At 42.0% G+C, this 17,674-nt stretch overlaps 1 protein-coding gene across 5 annotated transcripts; it reads right to left on the reverse strand.

The window, feature by feature from the left end:
- Positions 1–4,346: 4,346 nt before the first annotated feature.
- klhl17 (kelch-like family member 17) lies at positions 4,347–17,628 on the reverse strand. 5 transcript variants are annotated; one of them, XM_068597554.1, is made up of 12 exons: positions 17,614–17,628; positions 14,853–15,117; positions 13,818–13,939; positions 13,488–13,709; positions 10,512–10,628; positions 10,183–10,414; positions 8,977–9,121; positions 8,620–8,787; positions 8,358–8,446; positions 8,130–8,203; positions 7,830–8,011; positions 4,347–6,725 (listed from the first exon to the last, which is right to left on the reverse strand). In XM_068597554.1, exons 1-12 carry the CDS (start codon positions 17,620–17,622, stop codon positions 6,497–6,499), a joined length of 1,854 nt encoding a protein of 617 aa, XP_068453655.1. In that variant the 5' UTR covers positions 17,623–17,628; the 3' UTR covers positions 4,347–6,496. The 5 variants fall into 5 exon arrangements, with proteins under 5 accessions (XP_068453655.1, XP_068453654.1, XP_068453653.1 ...); XM_068597553.1 differs by lacking the exon at positions 17,614–17,628 and adding an exon at positions 17,572–17,607 and having other exon boundaries at positions 10,201–10,414; XM_068597552.1 differs by lacking the exon at positions 17,614–17,628 and adding an exon at positions 17,572–17,607.
- Positions 17,629–17,674: the final 46 nt, after the last annotated feature.

Raw genomic sequence — 17,674 nt, forward strand, 5'->3', positions numbered from 1 at the left:
ATAATTTAATCTTAATTTCTGTGTGAAGTAATACTGAGGACATTGTTTCAAGAAAAATGGTAAGGGGTAAAAATAAATATGAACAATGAAAAACATATATATTTACATATTTCAGATCATATCTGTGACTCCTTATTCAGGGGAATCCTCTTAGTTACTATTGTCCTGGTAGTTTTCAGTTGAAACAAATCTAATTATTTTATAGATTATATTGGGCTAATTTTAAAAGGATGTAATAATTTATATTCAGGGGAAAACACATTTGTCTTCTGGCTGTGCATCATCAAGATGAACTTGATAAGATGTGCAGACATAACGGTGACTCACCTCTCTAGAAAAGTAAATCTGGGATTGTTTTTAGTGTCTTTTAAGTTTCGGTTAGATGTTCCAGGTTACGTGCATCATCTGTTCTTCACCAAGATTACAGGTGAATGCAACTATTGCTACAGTTTATCAGATACAAACCCAGACTGGGTTGAGAGATATGTACGTGCCTAAAAATATAAATGAGTATTCACCTTCATCTCAAATATTGTATATTGGGGCTTCGGTCACTCAACAACACGTTCACCAAACATGCACTCCCTTAACCTTTATGATGACCGGATTGGGGAGGCTGCTTCTGACCATTGTCGCCTAACTTTCTGAAGCCAATAATCCGACAAGATCGGTGATAAGTTGATGGGAACTTATCGTCCCATGTTTTTTCATTCTTCTCACAAGTGTTTCCATAATTGTGTTAATCAGATACACATCATAAACACCACTGAGGAGAAACTTTTTGATTTAATTGTTTACCTCGTCTTTTCCCCATATGTGATTAGCTTTTTGGTCCAGCTTTCAACTCACGCTGTTTGTGGATCTAAACTCTTTTGTTGGACGTGGTTGGGCAACATATGAGGGATTGTATGAACTAACTTATTGAAAGCAATATTTACAGGACTTTATTGTGACCATACACTTTAATTTGGAATGGCGGCAAGTGTTTTAGATAACTTACTTTGTGGGTTAGTTTATATAAGTTGTGTGGCTCTCACTCACAGTTTTATGTCACAATGCTTAACGGGAAGAGGAAATACCGGATGCCTTGCCTAAAGCAACACTATATCTAGAAAGACAAACAACCCATTCATTTTTTTCCACTCCATTTCATATGGTGGGGGTCACAGTTCTCAAATGAGCTGTTTCCTAACAGCCCACATAGGGACCCATTAAAAAGTTAAGGGACATTATTCTTTAGTATATTTCAGTTGTTCAGTCTGTGTAATATAATGTTCAGTCAGCATATGTAATTGTGCGTAGTGTATGTATATTATACTTCTCTGGGTTTTCCTTCAAGTTTAATCTGCCAGTTTAATTTGAAAATTTGTTCCAAGGAAGAGACGTAAAGGCCATTTTCAAAATGTCATTGCCTCTATGTGTGGTGGGTTGAACTTTGTCTCTTCCCAAGAAATCACTCGCTTGTGTTGATCCAGACTCAGCTGGTGAGAGCAGCGGTGCTAAAGTCACACCTCAGGCCATTAAAACAGAGTCTGGATCTGAGGCCCCCAACATCAGGTGTCCGACGTGGAATCTGACGTGCCAAAGTTCTCACACAGGGCGACCATGAAGGAATCTTATATAAGTCCTCGGCCCTCCTTTGAAGGCAAGATCAGTCAAAGTCAGATTAACAATGTCTAATGCTCAATTCAGTAGATCCCTGTTTTTGTTGCATAAGGTTGATTTGATTACAGTAGCGACCAAACAAAGAACAGGGATGTGTTGATACAATATGTTGGACAAGGTTCATGATTTCCTGTGAAAAACAAAACTAAGGTGCGACATTGGTGCACTGGAACCTTGAATAAATTAAATATGTAGATATTGCGCTGACCTTTTTATATTCTAGGTATATATATATATATATATATATATATATATATATATATATATATATATATATATATATATTAGGGATGTATCTAGGTTAACTATATTCAGTATATTGCAAAAACAATAATAAAAGGAGAAAGAATATTAATATAAGTTGAAACATCATTCAAGACACCCTTATACTACATTGTCAAGTACTGTTAAGCCATGCAACACAGAGGCTCATAAAAACCATGCAAAGCAAAGAAATAAGAAATATGTATGTTAATAGAAACATGGACTAAATACACAATGATGCTGCTTTGTTAGACACAAAAAATATACACAGCCGAAGCACAAAACATAAAAGCATGCAGAGTATGTAAAATATATAAAGAGCAGAACATCAATAAAAGACATGATAGACAGTCAGGTGACAGCGAACAGGCCGAGGGAAGTTTAGCGCGGACAAAGAGAGGACAGTAAGCTGCAGTTACGTTGTCGTGTTGACACATTTAATAATTTACTATCAGGAAAAGACATGCAAGTTGCTTTATATTACATTAAAAAAACCTTCTCAAAATGATCTGTCAAAGTGGAATCACAATATTGATTGATAAACAAATTGAAGGTGCAATGTATAATGTTCACATGAAGACAAAAGGAGGGCGAGAATACGACCAAACTGCAGAAACTCTGAGAGCTGGATAAAGTAACTCTGCTATCATATAATCTTTATGTGTGGCGTCGGCTGACAGTTGACGTTAGTTATCTTTGTGTTTGCAATAAACAACAATCAAAACCCCAAAAGACGATGGACGTATCATTGACAAGCCCTCGGGGCAGCTGTACTTCGTCTTCTCATGTTGGAGGGCAGATTGGACGCGGCAGTGACTTACTATACAAGACAGGACCGGCTGGGTTCAGCTGGTCAGCGTGCTAATTACATAGATATCTATCTGCAGCATAATATGTTGACAACTTCGACATTAACACTACGATATCAACACTATAACATCTTCACATTCTGTTGCTGTTAGTTAATTTTTTAATGTTTTAAACTAAAATTCTGTCCACATCTTGACCCTTATCTGGATACCTTGAGTAGCTTCCTTTTAAATTGTGATCTTTACTAGTTACTTCTTCATGGATTTTGTGTTGTCAAGCATTTCTATTATTTAATCCAACCTCTAGAGGTCTTCCATTGGATAAACCTCTTGTTCTTGTCCTGGCTTGAGCATGAAGGCCTTCCACATTATTTCTACTCTGAACTCACTTTCATTGAGCTGTACAGTCATGAATAGTTTTGGTGGGGTTGAGAGTTTTTCCTTTTCAGGCTTGGTCTTATCTTAAGTGGTCTATGGTAGGTGTATGGCTTCTCACAGTCGGTGTAGTGGTCCAATTGACACTTCAGTCCTTCCAGAGAGGGTGACGGCACCTCTGTGGCCAGATAAGGGCTGTGTAGAGGCTGACACCAGGAGAAAGAGAAACGGCTGCAGTTGCAGGAATGCTGGGAGGACAGAGGGAAGCGACTGAGCACTTGTATGCACACAGGTTGGGAACTCATTAGCATCTTCATGGTAGCAGAGGTGACTCACTGTTACAGTAATCGGAGACATGGGAACACATAAGTCCACGCATACCTTTAAATCCTAACACACTTGCATGCATGTGATACTCCACCCTCAATCTATCTTTTCAGTTATATTTGAGTGAGCCAATAAATGTAACAGTTCATATGAATGGACAATGAATAAATGGATTATGCCTCAGAAATGTTTTTTCAGAGGACAGTGTGATTGGTTTTGTCTGCTCTACAAAAAATTAATATGCATATTATTCATTTTGGATTTATAAGAATTTGGCAATGTTCTCCTCTGACAAATTTACTAACAAACATCAAACTGACTCCCTACTCATGCACCCATGATACATGCTTTTGTTTTTGCAATCAATCATCACAAGTTCAGACCCAAACACACAAGCTCAGATGTGGCTGCCCTGAAAAAGTGTTAAACTCGCTGTATGTGCGGCTGTAGCCTTTTTGCCCCATTAAAAGTTGTAGGTATTGTGTATATTTGGCCTGTGTCTCTATGCGTTTTGGGAGAGTGGAAGTTGGAGCAGAGGCAGCCACAGGTGTGAATGCCATGTGACTGAGGTCAAGAAGGGTAAAGTGAGAGTGTTCAGCTGTCTGCTGAGATCACTATGAAAGAGGAGTAGGTTGGGAAGGTACCAAGCAACGGTGTATAGCGAGGCTAGCAACACAACCATATGCGTGTGTGTTTGTTTGCATGTATGTGTTTTCATTGGGCATTTAGCTGCATCTCTCTCTGTATCACTCTGCATCCAGACGGATTACAGTGAGGCATTTTTGCAAATGCAGGGATAAAATCTCCAGGAAATATCTTGCATTTGGTCCCACCCAGTGTGTACATGTGTTCAAACTCGTCAAGGCAGTATTCATCTCTGAAAACATCTTTATTTAATCTTTTACAGTGTATTGCTCCATTTCGCAATAGTGCAAAATTCAATATTTTAAAGTTCCTCATAAATAACAAACATATAATAAATAAACAAATATCACCACAATGAACACCAAAAACAAAATATAGCTACAGTCACATTGGAATTACACAAATGGATTTAAGATGAACTCTTTTTGTATTTACAGTTCAATCAGCAGAATGGAGGGCAAAGTCGAATGTGGTTTTGTGTGCACATCTCTTAAAGCCTGGCCCTGACTCACTGCGACTTTACAGAATAACAGCATCTCCATAAGACCATCACAGCCACTATTCTGCTGTGTCCACTCTAACAAATGGGACGTAAGGTAGTCATAGATAAACAGAACTGGATTAACAAAATACTTCAAAAGAATAAAGAAAAAAAAGGCAACTTCTCAGAAGTTTGGATTAGTTCACTGCGCTACATCAAATCTGAACTGAACCCGGTATGGAGTCATGACTCACGGTAATCCATTTATTTTCCGACGATGCAAGTTCAGTGGTGTCATCCACCACACGTTACAGAGCCAGTATATCTGCCGATAATTGTACAGTTGTTTCTAGTTCAACTTGTCGCAACAGAGTTGGATCCATTTCAACAATGAGGTAATATAACAAGACACCACACTTGATTATGTATGGAAGGAAATATGACAGCACCAAGTGTCAACAGCATTACTCATTAGTGTCAAGTGTTGGTGTACAGTAGGTTAACTGCTACTTGCTGCTTTAATGCCATTTTAAACTTGTCATGAGTCCAAGGAATATGTCCACTTAAAAGTAATTCAAAACATATGGAGTCCTTTCATTGACTGGTCAATAGGTTTACAAGCAACTAAAGCCTTTTGCACTAATGTAGCGGCGATACGGTAAGGTATTATGTGAGATCATGCTTGTGGCAGTGAACAAACATTAAGAAATGTAAAGGAAAAGGCAGCATCTCAAAATGCAACAAACAGTCCCCTTAACCAGGAGAAACTTTAAATGCACACAAACTGAACAACAACCTCTCTCTCCATTAAACATTCTCTTTGTCATTTCAATTGACGATATGCACATCACACACCTAAATAAATATACCAAAACCCCTCTTAAATAGGCATAGATCTGTTCTGTTTCTGCCCTTTAAACCAGAATATATTATAATTTATAATTTTTTAAAAATACATATAGTTCGACACAATTCTTCTCTATTTTATAGAAAAAGGAATAAACTCATATACAGTTCTAAGGGTCTGACTTCTCTCTCTCTCTCTGTGTCCATGCTGTCCTGCAGTGTGGGAAAGGTTTATAACGTTGCCTGTTACCACCACCTAGTGTGGCACAGCGGCACTACAACATTTTATCCTCCTGTTCGGAGTCGATCTGTAAACATGCATGTATACTGAGTCCAAAGCTACATTCCAAAAGTAAAATTTCAGTTTCTCTCTTCTTCTTTTTACATTATTGCAAAAAATCCTGATGTCAAACTTAAAAGTATTGCAGAAGACAACAACATCAAACCAAAAACATTTACGCCACACGTGACAGAATTAAGTGTCCACCATGTTTCACGATGAGTGTGTTAAACACTGGAGTGGTGGGAGAATGTTCACACATCCAGGCACATCTTTATACTCTTGGAGAGCGGGCGCTGGCGTCTGTACGGTGGAGCTGTACAGTGGAGTTTCAGGCGTCCGGACCTGATACAGCGCAGTCCAGAATTAATGGCAAACTTGGGAAAGAGGAGCCAGACGGGTCTCAACATAAAATCAGAATATTATGTAATATGTTGAAGTGGATCATTCAGGTATCACAATTTGTCTCGTAATTGTTTATGACAATTCAAAGTTACATGTGGAATATTTTTTTGTAGTGAATGTGCAGGATACTGCACATTCACTTTTTTATTTATCGAGTAAAATGTTCTTTTGCTATGGTTGGCCAACCTTTACCAATGCCACTAGTTTTGGAGGTCACTGTATATTTATGAAGCCAGGAGCCTTATCTTCACCTTCCCTCTTTCTCTTCTCCCACCCACCTCCATTTACCTGTCCACTCCCGTCCTCCTCCCAGTCTCAAACCGAGCAGTTGCGTTTCTTCCCAGAGCCGGTCTGGGCTGTAGCAGCGGAGGCTGAGGTCAGCCAAGCGGTGACCCCGTGTCAAAGGCTGGTGGAGGAAACCGAGAGGGTGGGTGAAGAGGGTGGAGGGAAGTTCAGCAACTCCAACACAGCCACACCCACGCTGCTGCGTCGAGTAAACATGCAGGAGGCCGCGACCCATTTGTTGCTGCGTGGGTTGTACTTCTCGATGGAGTTGAGACTGGAGCTGCCATCGTTACCTCCCACTGCGTATAACCAGCCGTCCATAGACACCAGGTCATGAGTGCTCCTGGAAGGAGGAAATAAACTAATTCAGTATATCAATTCAACAATGTTAGGTACAGACATATTTTGTATATGCCATGTTCTGATAAATTTATTGAGCATTTATCAGGAGTGAATAACAATCTTGACACATTTATTACAGCTTGCCAATAGAAGCCAGCACCCGTTAATTTATAGTGGGTGCGGGTTTTGCATTACATTCACAAAATACAAGACCACTGAACACTATCAATGATTGTGTGGAAAAAGTGAAAGATGACACATGAGGAAATAGAAAATACTGAAGCTTCCTTATTATTGCATTAACTAATAATGGACACAATGGTGAGTTTCTGTGTGTGTGTGTGTGTGTGTGTGTGTGTGTGTGTGTGTGTCACGGGACCTGGGGAATAAGTGAATCTGCTGATGTTTTCTCAAAAGTAAGACAGCTACATCTGTAAATCAGCCTCTGATGCAGATCTCCCATCAGTACAATGCTGTGAGTGTGCATGCACGCCCGCTTTGATGATCACCCGCAGGACAAGTTCCCTCTTCTAAGAAATAAGAAAGAGCCGACTGTTGTGAAAAATAGGTCATTTGATGTGTATCCCGTAAGAAGATTTAGTAAGGAAGACATCCGAATGCCCCAAATCGTACGCCTTGAAGAGCTAGGATTTTTCACACAACTGAATTATCCCAACAAAGGTATTTTTTTACAAAATCAACACAAGACAGCTTTGTTCATTAGCTTTTGTAAAAGAGATGCTATCTTCTACTTAGTTTAAGGCAAAACTGGGGGAACTACAGTATTCACATGGTTGTTAAGAAGCCTGATAAAAAGGACACTGCATTTCAGCATTTCATTACTGAGAGTTTAAGCTGCGCCGTTGGTAAAATAGAACCAGGTCCTCCCGATGGCTGAGGTTTCCTACATTATTCGCCCTGCTGGTACCATTGGCTTCAATTAATTTTTGATTAATCACATTCTTTACCGTTGGATAAGTTGATTTCTCTTTTTGTTTCTTATTTTTTCTTCCTATTAAAACTGTTCTGAAAGAAGTATTTGGTCGCTGGACCTGCACTTTACCATTCTGTTTTTAACCCATATGAATTCTGGATGCAGGCTAACCTGCGTATGTTCATAGGGGCCACTCCCTCCCAGGTGTTGGCCTTGGGGTTGAACCGCTCCACAGAGTTCAGGCAGCTGGTGCCGTCATTGCCCCCTGCGACATACAGCATGCCGTCCAGCACGGCCACCCCGGCACTGCTGCGCCGACTCAGCATGTTGGCAATAGCTGTCCATGTGTTGCTCTGTTTGTGACAACAAGAGACTGAGCATTGGTCACAGGTTCATAGATACATTCGTAGTGTATGGTTTTGTCTAGCAGACCAGTTACTCTGATGATAAATTGAACAGCATGCCGTTTACCTGGGGGTCATATTTCTCCACTGTTGCGAGATGTGAGGAGCTGTCATAACCTCCCACTGCATACAAGCTGCCATCTGGAGGGGAAAAGGGAGGAAACACTCAGAATATAAATATTAGCGAATACCAAGATGGTAACTCCCTCTGGATTTTTAATATTAAAATGCAAACGGTGAAACATAAACATACAGTTAATAAGTTTTTACTTCATATAATGTTGCAAATTCCTACCTAGAGTTGCTACTCGGACATATCTCCTACGGGTGCTCATGGCAGCAATCGAGGTCCACGTACTGGTCAGAGGGTCGTACCGCTCTGCACTGAAAGGGAAAAGAAAAGCTTGTATTCATAATATTGACCCTGAGAGGCTGCCTTATGTATTTGGAGACCCAGCCTAGAAAACATCATTGAGACTTCACAGTAACAGAGGGTACAACAATGTCGCTAAAAAGTATCTGGTTGTTTAGCGTTCATCACCAAAAGTTGCGTATACCTGTTGAGGCAGGAGGCTCCATCATAACCACCAGCAGCATACAGCAGGCCGTGCAGGACGGCGACACCCAAACAGCTCCTCCGTGTGCCCATAGAAACCTCTGGTTGCCAGGAGTTCGTGATGGGGTCGTAGGACTCCACGGTTGCGAGGTCCGAGGTGCCATCATACCTGAGGAGGCGAAATAGAATATAGAATTCATAGAAACAAGTTTTTGATGATTGACGTGGAAGCATGTGGTCCTATATGCTCTGAAAACTAGAATTGTTAACTGGCTGTTGGTCTCCGCCAACAAGTCTAGAGTGTTGAGCTAGTTAACTAGCTAGTTAACTAGCTCAACACTGTAGTTCTTACACTTACCCTCCAACGGCATAAAGTCTGTTCCCAATGGCTGCCACGCCCACCCGTGCCCGCCTCGTGGACATTGAAGCCACCATGTGCCAGCGATCCGTCCTGGTGTCGTACGCCTCGCAGTCCCCGTGGATCGCAAACAAGCTGCCGCCACCTGCACACACACACAAACACAGTACGGTGAAAAACAATGCATTGATGTCAAGAAGGCAGTTAAGTAAATACGAAAATATATTTTTCATAAAAGGAACACAGTGACTATGGAAAATGAATGCCATCATTTCAGGGGATTTTTCAAAGTGATTTTGGCCGAGACCCAAGTTTACTTCTGGGCTCAGTGCAGTATATATATATATATATATATATATATATATATATATATATATATATATATATATATAGGAGTTAAGAAGCCTCACTGGCCGGGTTTACACTGCATAGACACTTCTTGGTTTTTGGTCCTTCGAGGCGTGGTAGAATTTTGCAAATTACATTATGAGCACTAAGAGGAGCTAGAAGAACCAGAGTATCTGTCTAACCGTTTGAGCAATTATGAAACAAGTTAATTTAATTAAAGTTACCAACTGCTTCTTTAAAAAAGTATAATATGCAGCATTGGTGGGAACAGCGTTAGCGAGCAAGGAATTCAAGATTGTTTTATGGCAGTTACTTTTCAAGCACAGATGAACACACTTCCTTACAACCCTACGGCGTTGAAGAATTTTTACACCGATAGCAGTAATATACACACAGAATAGAAGGGAGAGAGGAGTAGGGGGAACACCGGAGCACATGCACATTAAAACACACAGCGATCCAACAACCTGTCCCCATCAGTCGTCAAATACAGCTGTTTTGTATCATATAGACGCTAAATGGTGCCTTGTGCCTCAGTATCAGACCCCGAGGGGCGGGTTTTGAACACCTAAACAAGTTACACCACCACATGCGGCCCAAAGACTCTTTGCTGATGCCTAGGTATGTCCTGTAGAAAGCAAAATCAGAAAAGAGAAAATACAGGTCTCTGCATATTACACCCTTAAAATCCAGAAATTATTCAAGCCATTAGATGATCCCTTGAATCCCTTAAAGTATCTCATCTAATACATTTAAATCCCACCATACAAAATAAATCCCAGCATAAAAATGCTGATGTTTGAACTGCCGATAATTGCAATTTATTGAAGTGTGGCCTAGGTGTACCCTACTGGGTACCTTCAGGGGCACACTGACCAACGGCGAAGAGCACAGGGCTTGCACCCTCACAGCGTCGCAGGCGCGTCCGGCTGTTGCTGAGCACTCCCCGCTGCTCAGGCATCAGGTGGTACTTGAGAGCCTCAATCAGGAGGTCCTTGCACTCAGAGTGGTGTCGCACTAGCAGCTCTGTATCCACGTTGCTCATCAGAAAGTCTCGCCTTAGCAGTGGCAGCCGCACACACTTCATCAGCTAACGGGGGCAGGAAAAGAGAAAGGAGAGGATGTGATGGGAGGCGGTTTTTCTCAAGAGTATGGTACAACTACAGAAATGAGTAAGAACGTCTTACCCAGGGTACATGTTGCCTTCGTCCATCTATATCATGCTTCACCCAGCTCAACACAGCCCGGTACACTTCCTCTTCAGATGGCACGTTGAGATTGTCACTGGAGATCAAATCCAGCACCTACATGGGCAAGACAAAAAAGAAGAGAGACATTTTATATATTCTTTTACAAATGCAACTTTCCACAATTCAAACTTCCAGTGCCTTTAATTCAACTGGGAGCATCAGGAAAAGCACTGACAGAATTTGCTTTTGGAAAAAACAAGCAGTAACATTTAAAGCTTCCGACCAAAAACATATCGACACAGGAAGCAAATTGTATTGGCCGAGGACATCATTAGTTACTGCACCGTGTACCTGACTTTGTCAGATGAACTGCTGCCTCTCTTCTCTCGTCTCATTTGTTGTCCTTTAGCCAGACGGATATTTGAAAATGGAAATGTAACGCTCTATCAAAACACCCAAACAGAATCCCTCGATTCAAAATAAAGCGAAACTCAATAATGCCCGTGTGTTATATCACGGTCAGTATGTGGGGAAGTGGTCAGTGATATATTTAAGTTTCCCATAGGTGTATGTGTGAGGCACACCGAGTGCTGCAGTCTGAGTGGCTGGCTGGCACCGTTCCCAGATCAACCCAACGCTGGCAGGGCTGGGTGGGGCCAGAGCAGCCAGTTGCTGCAGCTGTCTAGCCTGGCCAGAGCAGCGCAACAGTTAGCAGCCTCCCAGGAGCAGCCTGCCCTAATCCACAGTCACACAGGAAAATACTGCCACTGCCCCGCCCTGCAGTTATGTGATGCAGTACATGCAGAGGTACTGCATCACATTAACTCAGACAAATGATTGTGTGTCTGTGGAGGGGAATGGGTTTACAAGTGTGTAGGAATGGCTCCATGTAGTAGGGCAGCAGGATTGAGGAATGTATGAATGGGTTTTGTCTGCTTGAGATGTCTTCATACACCACGGCACACAATAATTAGGATGCACGCATCCTTTGTTGTCTTTACAATGTCATGCATGTGATGCTAAGTCAGAGAAGCGTCACTAACTCAGACTCGTCATGTCAACCTCGCCATGCCTTGCCACTTCCATCACAGAACATGGAAAGAAATATGGGACATATTTCACAGCTCTGTGATCTCAGAGTCCTTCAGAGCAGCCTGTGCATGAATCAAGATCCGATGCAGATTTACTCCAGACACGGAACAGCTGCAGACAGAATGGGATGATGAGCCAAAGGAAATAGACTGGAAAAAGAAAAATATGTAATGAAAAGAAAATGGTCTATTTGAATGTGCTGTTCTGCAGCTCAACTTGGTCTGTTTTAATGGACAGTCCTCCACACTCCCGTTGCAGATTCAGCCACAAGGCTTCGAAGACCTTGACTCTGAAACGTAGTGTTTTGCTCTCATGGAGCCCAATCTCTTTAGTGCAGTAGGGATTGTTCCTTAGAGAGACGTGAAGATAACAGCAAAGTGATGCTGTTTACTTTCATTCTTTGCCACCTGGCAAGGCTGAACAAGGCATTTGTTTGAAACAGACACCATGTCATCTAAAAGATGATGCAGTTCTCTTATTTATTTAGACATCAAGACAAACCCATCCTACACCTTAGTGGAGGAACGTATCACTTCCTGCGCTTTTAAATGCAGCCTGAAACCAAAGGCCTAAGAAAAGCAAAACGAAAGAATGTGAAAACACAACCAAATCAATTAGGTTTGTAAACTGTGGATTCTAACTTAGTGTTAATGTAAAATGCAATTACGATTTAGGTATAGTCACCTGATTATGGGCGGTGGGCCCTCCCTTCTGTTTAAGTTTACATCAAAGACTCTGCCTAGATTGTTTCTTTAGCCTTAATTCGATTGGCATAGTTTCCCATTTTTAGGAACCCCCTGCTCAACTAACATTCACACTAAGAGATTGTCAGTACAACCACAGTCTGACCTGTTGGCTCTGATGGAGTAGTTGGTGTCGTGTGCCTTACTAAAGGGCACGATAGCTGTTTATTTCTCTTGTCCAGGAATCAAACTTCTGGCCACAGCAGCACAGCTTGATGGCTAATACTGAACAGGCAAGCCGAAATCTTCCCTACATTTCTAAAAACCTTGTCTGAAAATGTCAAGAGTAAAATGTTTAAACCCCAAAATAAACCCTCCCGGATACTTTATTGAAGTAAGCAATGTTGTGAACTCTATACAGAGCTGTGGTAAAATGTCACTGGCTTTTCCTAATTTCCACTTCCAGGACAGGGACTACAGCATTGCCACTGCTGAGCACAGCTGATAAATAAGTGATAGTTTGGCTAAGTTGACGCGCCAGATAAAGTAGTCCATGTCAGCACGGGAATGAAAATAAGCCACAAGAGACAGTGATTGATGCAGTGAGCTGAGGAAGAAAAGAGGTACTTCTAATGCATGGTAAAGAAAACAACAACAGGCAAGCATGTAAGATGAAAAACATACACAGGCATATACAGGCAGCAATGCCACTGGTGAGGAAAGGGTGATAAACAAAATGCAGGAGCGAAACTGAGTGTTTCTTAGTATCCTGTATGCTTATATATCATGTTTATTTGGCATATTTCTAAGAAAATTGGTAAATTAATAAAGTTGATAAAAAAAAGTGTAGTAAGCAGCAAGTAACCAAAAAGTGAATAATCATCATCATCATCATCATCATCATCATCATCATCATCATCATCATCATCATCATCACAGGCCTGGTCATGTTTGTGTCCTGTGGGCAGGGGCTTTTACATTGAGAAAACATTCTACTTTAATATTCATGTTCGCCATGGTGACTGAATATTAACAAAGCTGCTCAGCAAATTACCGGAAAACTGAGGGAGCAGTTACCAGTAGATAGATCTACCAACAACTTATTCCCACTATGAATATACCACCATTAAATCGACTTCATTTAAAAGCGCCAGTCGGCAGTGGGCAGAGCAGGAGAAAGAGAAATCATGGGCCTTACCTGTTTTAGTGGCAGCAGCATGAACTCCTCTGTCTTGGACACCTCCACAAAGTGCTGCAGGACATACTTGTGGGCCGACTTCAGCAGGTCGCTGCAGGAATGCGTGTCAGCGAAGCCTCGGATGCCCAGGCAGTTGGAGGGGTCCAGCTGGCTGAGCAGGAACTTACAGCAGGCGTCCCGCACCCCGTTGAGCTGCAGCAGGCTGGCGGCCGGGAGCAACGTCTGGAAAGAGTGCAATTACAGGTGGAAATACACCCAGTCAGTTTGATGGATGGGGTCAAAACACAAGTCTAATTTAACAATCTTGTCTATAAATTGGAAATCTTCTACCTGCACGTTGCCTTCCCCGACCACAATCTCTGCTGTATAGGAGTACTGGACCAGCTGCTCCAAAGCCTGGCAGTCAATGTCATGAAGGGTCACATGGGTCTGTCGACTTTCCGACATCTCATCTGCATGACCGCACACAACGAGAGCGGTTACATTTTTTCTATGAATTATAACTAGTAAAACTCTGGCTGATATAATTGCCTCCCGGTTTAATCATGCTGACACATGGAGGTTCCTAATGTCAGAGCGCTGCTGTAAAAATCTGTTGCTGTCCATTAAATCGTTTGTTACAACAAAATTGTGTCACTTTTTAAGAAATGTTTATCTTGAATCTATACACCCTTGCCCAACATGCGTGTTCCTGCATAACTCTGTGTCGGGAGGTTCCACGTCAGCAGTCAAATGTTTCATCTCTTATTCCTTAGAAGTAGGGTTACACCGATACGAATACCTAGGCTTTGGCCAATACAAAGTATCCATCAGATAGCAGTGTTTCATTCATAACCTGTATCGAAGTAACTGGGATCCTTATTGTGTGTATGTGTGAGGTAACATCAGGCTTGACTTAAGCATTCTCAAAGACAATATCTGAAGGGAAGCTGAGATTTTGCCATTTGGATGATCATGAAAGATTTGCAGATTCTGTTAAAATGGGCCAATTAGTGACTTAGTCAGACGAGAGGAAGCCTTGCAGCTGCGACTCAAAGCCAGACAACTAAATGTCTGGAGACACATTGTACCCTCAAAACAGGGAGTAAATGACACACACACACACACACACACACACACTCACTCATCTGACCACAAGTGCCCCAGACAGGAGGAGACGAAAGGAAGCGATGATGCTGAATGGATGAGGTGGCATTCACTGCACATGCAAGTTGTTGTGTTATCAAACTCTTAACAACAGAGCAAAAATTATGCACAGCTTGATGTCAGAGCTTAAAGTGTCTGGAAGCATGCAACATCCTGGGCTACGTGGATTTCAGGGATGAAGCAAAGTGAAGACAGGCAGTGTGTGTGGACTGAACTTACTGGTAAACATTGCGTGGAAGTAGGGGCTGCAGGATGCCAGCACCACTTTGTGCGCCTTGATTTCTTTGTTGGAGACATGGAGCACAATGTCACACAGCAGGCCACGCTGTCGCATCCTGTTCATGGACACGAAGGAGTCGTGGTAGTGGCGTTTGGAGTTGTGCGAGATGCTGTGGCCATCGCGGTTAAGCAGCTGTATGCCCCCCTCCATCATGGTGCCTGATGTGGCAGTCGCTGGCTCTGGCCTGGGCCGCACTTTGGGCAACTGAAACATGCAGAAAAACATTTGCATATCTGTTAATACCAGTGTCATTAACTTAAAAAAAATGTCTTGTCAATATACAAAATGGCACAGGCGAGCGCTTAGTTGATCTGCTGGGAGGCAGGTGTTATGATAGGTGTCCTGAGCAATGATTGTACCTGTTTTTTCTGTTATAGTGCCTGACCTGACAGCTTTGACAGTAAGCCCCTCAGTACAATCACAAAGTGTAGTAGGTTGGCTGCCCTAATTATTTGACATGCAGCGTCAAGGCTGATTAAATCACATTATGACAAAAGAGAGCCAAGAATGGGAATTATTACTTAAACTTAAACTGGAATCAAACCAATGCTGACTTCTCATCTCATGGACAGTCTTGGTTTATCTCATTAAAATGACTCCTCCTAACTGGCCAGTTTAATTGCACCAGTTTAGCTGTGTAAACCCACCCAGCCGCCCATCCACCTTACCCCAACTGCAGCCTTGGGTATGCAGGCTGGGAGAAGAGGAGGATGTAGCCTGAGTTTCCTTAGCACTCTCATCCACCCTGCTCTTCGATGGAGAACACACTTCAGAATGTTGCATAACTGTCTTCACGCAGCATCTCAGAAGTTGTTTTATAATAAATATTTAGGATGCACTAAGGCAAACTACTAAATGAAGTTGATCAGACATAAACTAAATTAGAAACATCACCGGCCCAGAACAGAATTAAAGAAAATATTTTCACTCAAATATACTGAAATGGCTGCTGTGATACTCAAAGCTTCGACATAATTTGTTGTTTGAAATATCCTTATCCTCTGGTGATGTTTTACTTTTCATTTTAAATTAATTATAGATTCAGGTTTGTAAATGTAGAGGGTTGTTTGTGACAATAACACAAAGTTATCAGAAGACATGCAAGACTTCAGGCTCAAACAAAACAACATATCTATTCTGATGAAGTTGAGTTCCACATGTCTTTCTGGCCAAATACCCGATACACTGAGAATAAATGGATCATAATCATCTGTTCAGAGGCACTGAAAAGAGTCTGCACTGTCCCACCAAGGAACATCTCAAATGTCACCACAGCTGTCTGGCGACTAGTTTCGGTTCCCATTTTCCAAAACACAATGGATCACAAAAAAAACACACCAACCATGTTCCTCCATGAGAGGACAATCTGCTTTCATGCCCAAAGGAATAACGTGGAACAATGCTGCAAGCTGAAACATGGGCATTGGGCACACAGGAGGTTAAGGCAGAAGTGAAAACACAATGGCCACAGATAAAACTAACAGAGTAAATCACTTGCCCTGTTCATTCCAGACTCGCCTCTTAAAATTGTCTCTCCCCTGTCTGGCTCAAAACCTTGGTTGACATCCACACAAAGACTATGTGGCTCCTTAACAAACATGCACAACCTTGTTGGAAACACAAATGCTGCATTCTAATATAAGTTGGACACTCGAAGGAGGTTTATATTCATTGACAGCCTCCTTTGAAGAAACCCCAACCCCCACTCCATCTATTTTGAATAACAGCTGCTGCAACAGCAATAGAGAGGATGAATGTGTCATTTCTTTACCGGTGGTTGCGTTGCGGTTATCCTTGGACGCAGTGTCTTCCTCAAAGTGATGGGAGATAAATCAGCCACTGTCGCAGTCAGATTGGTTTAAACGAGCACGAGTGTCCGGCTATCTGTCCATATTTTGACTCAAGCATACGAAATATGAAGACAGCCTGTTTCGTGATGTATGTGGTTGACGTCAATGCAAAAAAACTGTACGAAAGCCGACATCGTATGTTAAGGTGGAGCTGGAACTGCTGAAGATGAAAGTAGCAACTGCTCTTGCTGTCGCAATATAATGGCGATGGGTGGAGATTGCACGTTAGAAGTGCGCAGGAAGCGATTTCTTAAGCGCACATGTCAAACGTCTACAATGGTTGTTTGTTTACTATTTGTGGGGACATAAACGACCTTAAGCGCCCCCCTTTGTCTGGTCAGAGCCAGGAAGTGCGTTCAATAAATGAACCTCCGCGAGCGCGAAAGGCGGGGTTTTACGAAGAAGCGCGGTGATTGGTCAGAACCCCAACATCCCCCCGCCTTGGTTAAGCCGGTCACCAAATCAAACAAACCGTGGACAAAACAGATAAACTAAGTGAATGAACCGATTCTAATACTCATTTCTAGATCGCAAGGCTACACCGTGCGTTGAAACTGTTCATTTGATAGTTTAGTATGATGGTAAAATTAAAGTCACGACTGTTATAAGTCATAATTGATTGTATGGGCCGGTTGGCTAACGTTAGCCCTGCCCGATGGAACACTAGCAGAACTCACCACTAGCCGTCGTTGGTGTCGATATGACAGCAATGATTTATTTCTGTTTGTAAGCTTACCCAGCTTTTCAGCTGCGTAATGCAAAGCATAATAAATCAAAAGAACCCTCTGCTCTGTGAATCTCCTGCTACCTGTGTCTCGTGATTGCAGCCGATCATTTCATTTAAACTCACGTGTAGCATCAAAACACTGTTCTTCTACCCGGTTGCGACAGTGAAATATCAAGGTTGCAGT

Source organism: Clinocottus analis, unplaced genomic scaffold (genome assembly GCF_023055335.1).
Source record: "Clinocottus analis isolate CAN_PGR_092001 unplaced genomic scaffold, fCliAna1.0.p SCAF_4, whole genome shotgun sequence".
In the NCBI taxonomy this organism is placed as follows: Eukaryota; Metazoa; Chordata; class Actinopteri; order Perciformes; family Cottidae; genus Clinocottus; species Clinocottus analis.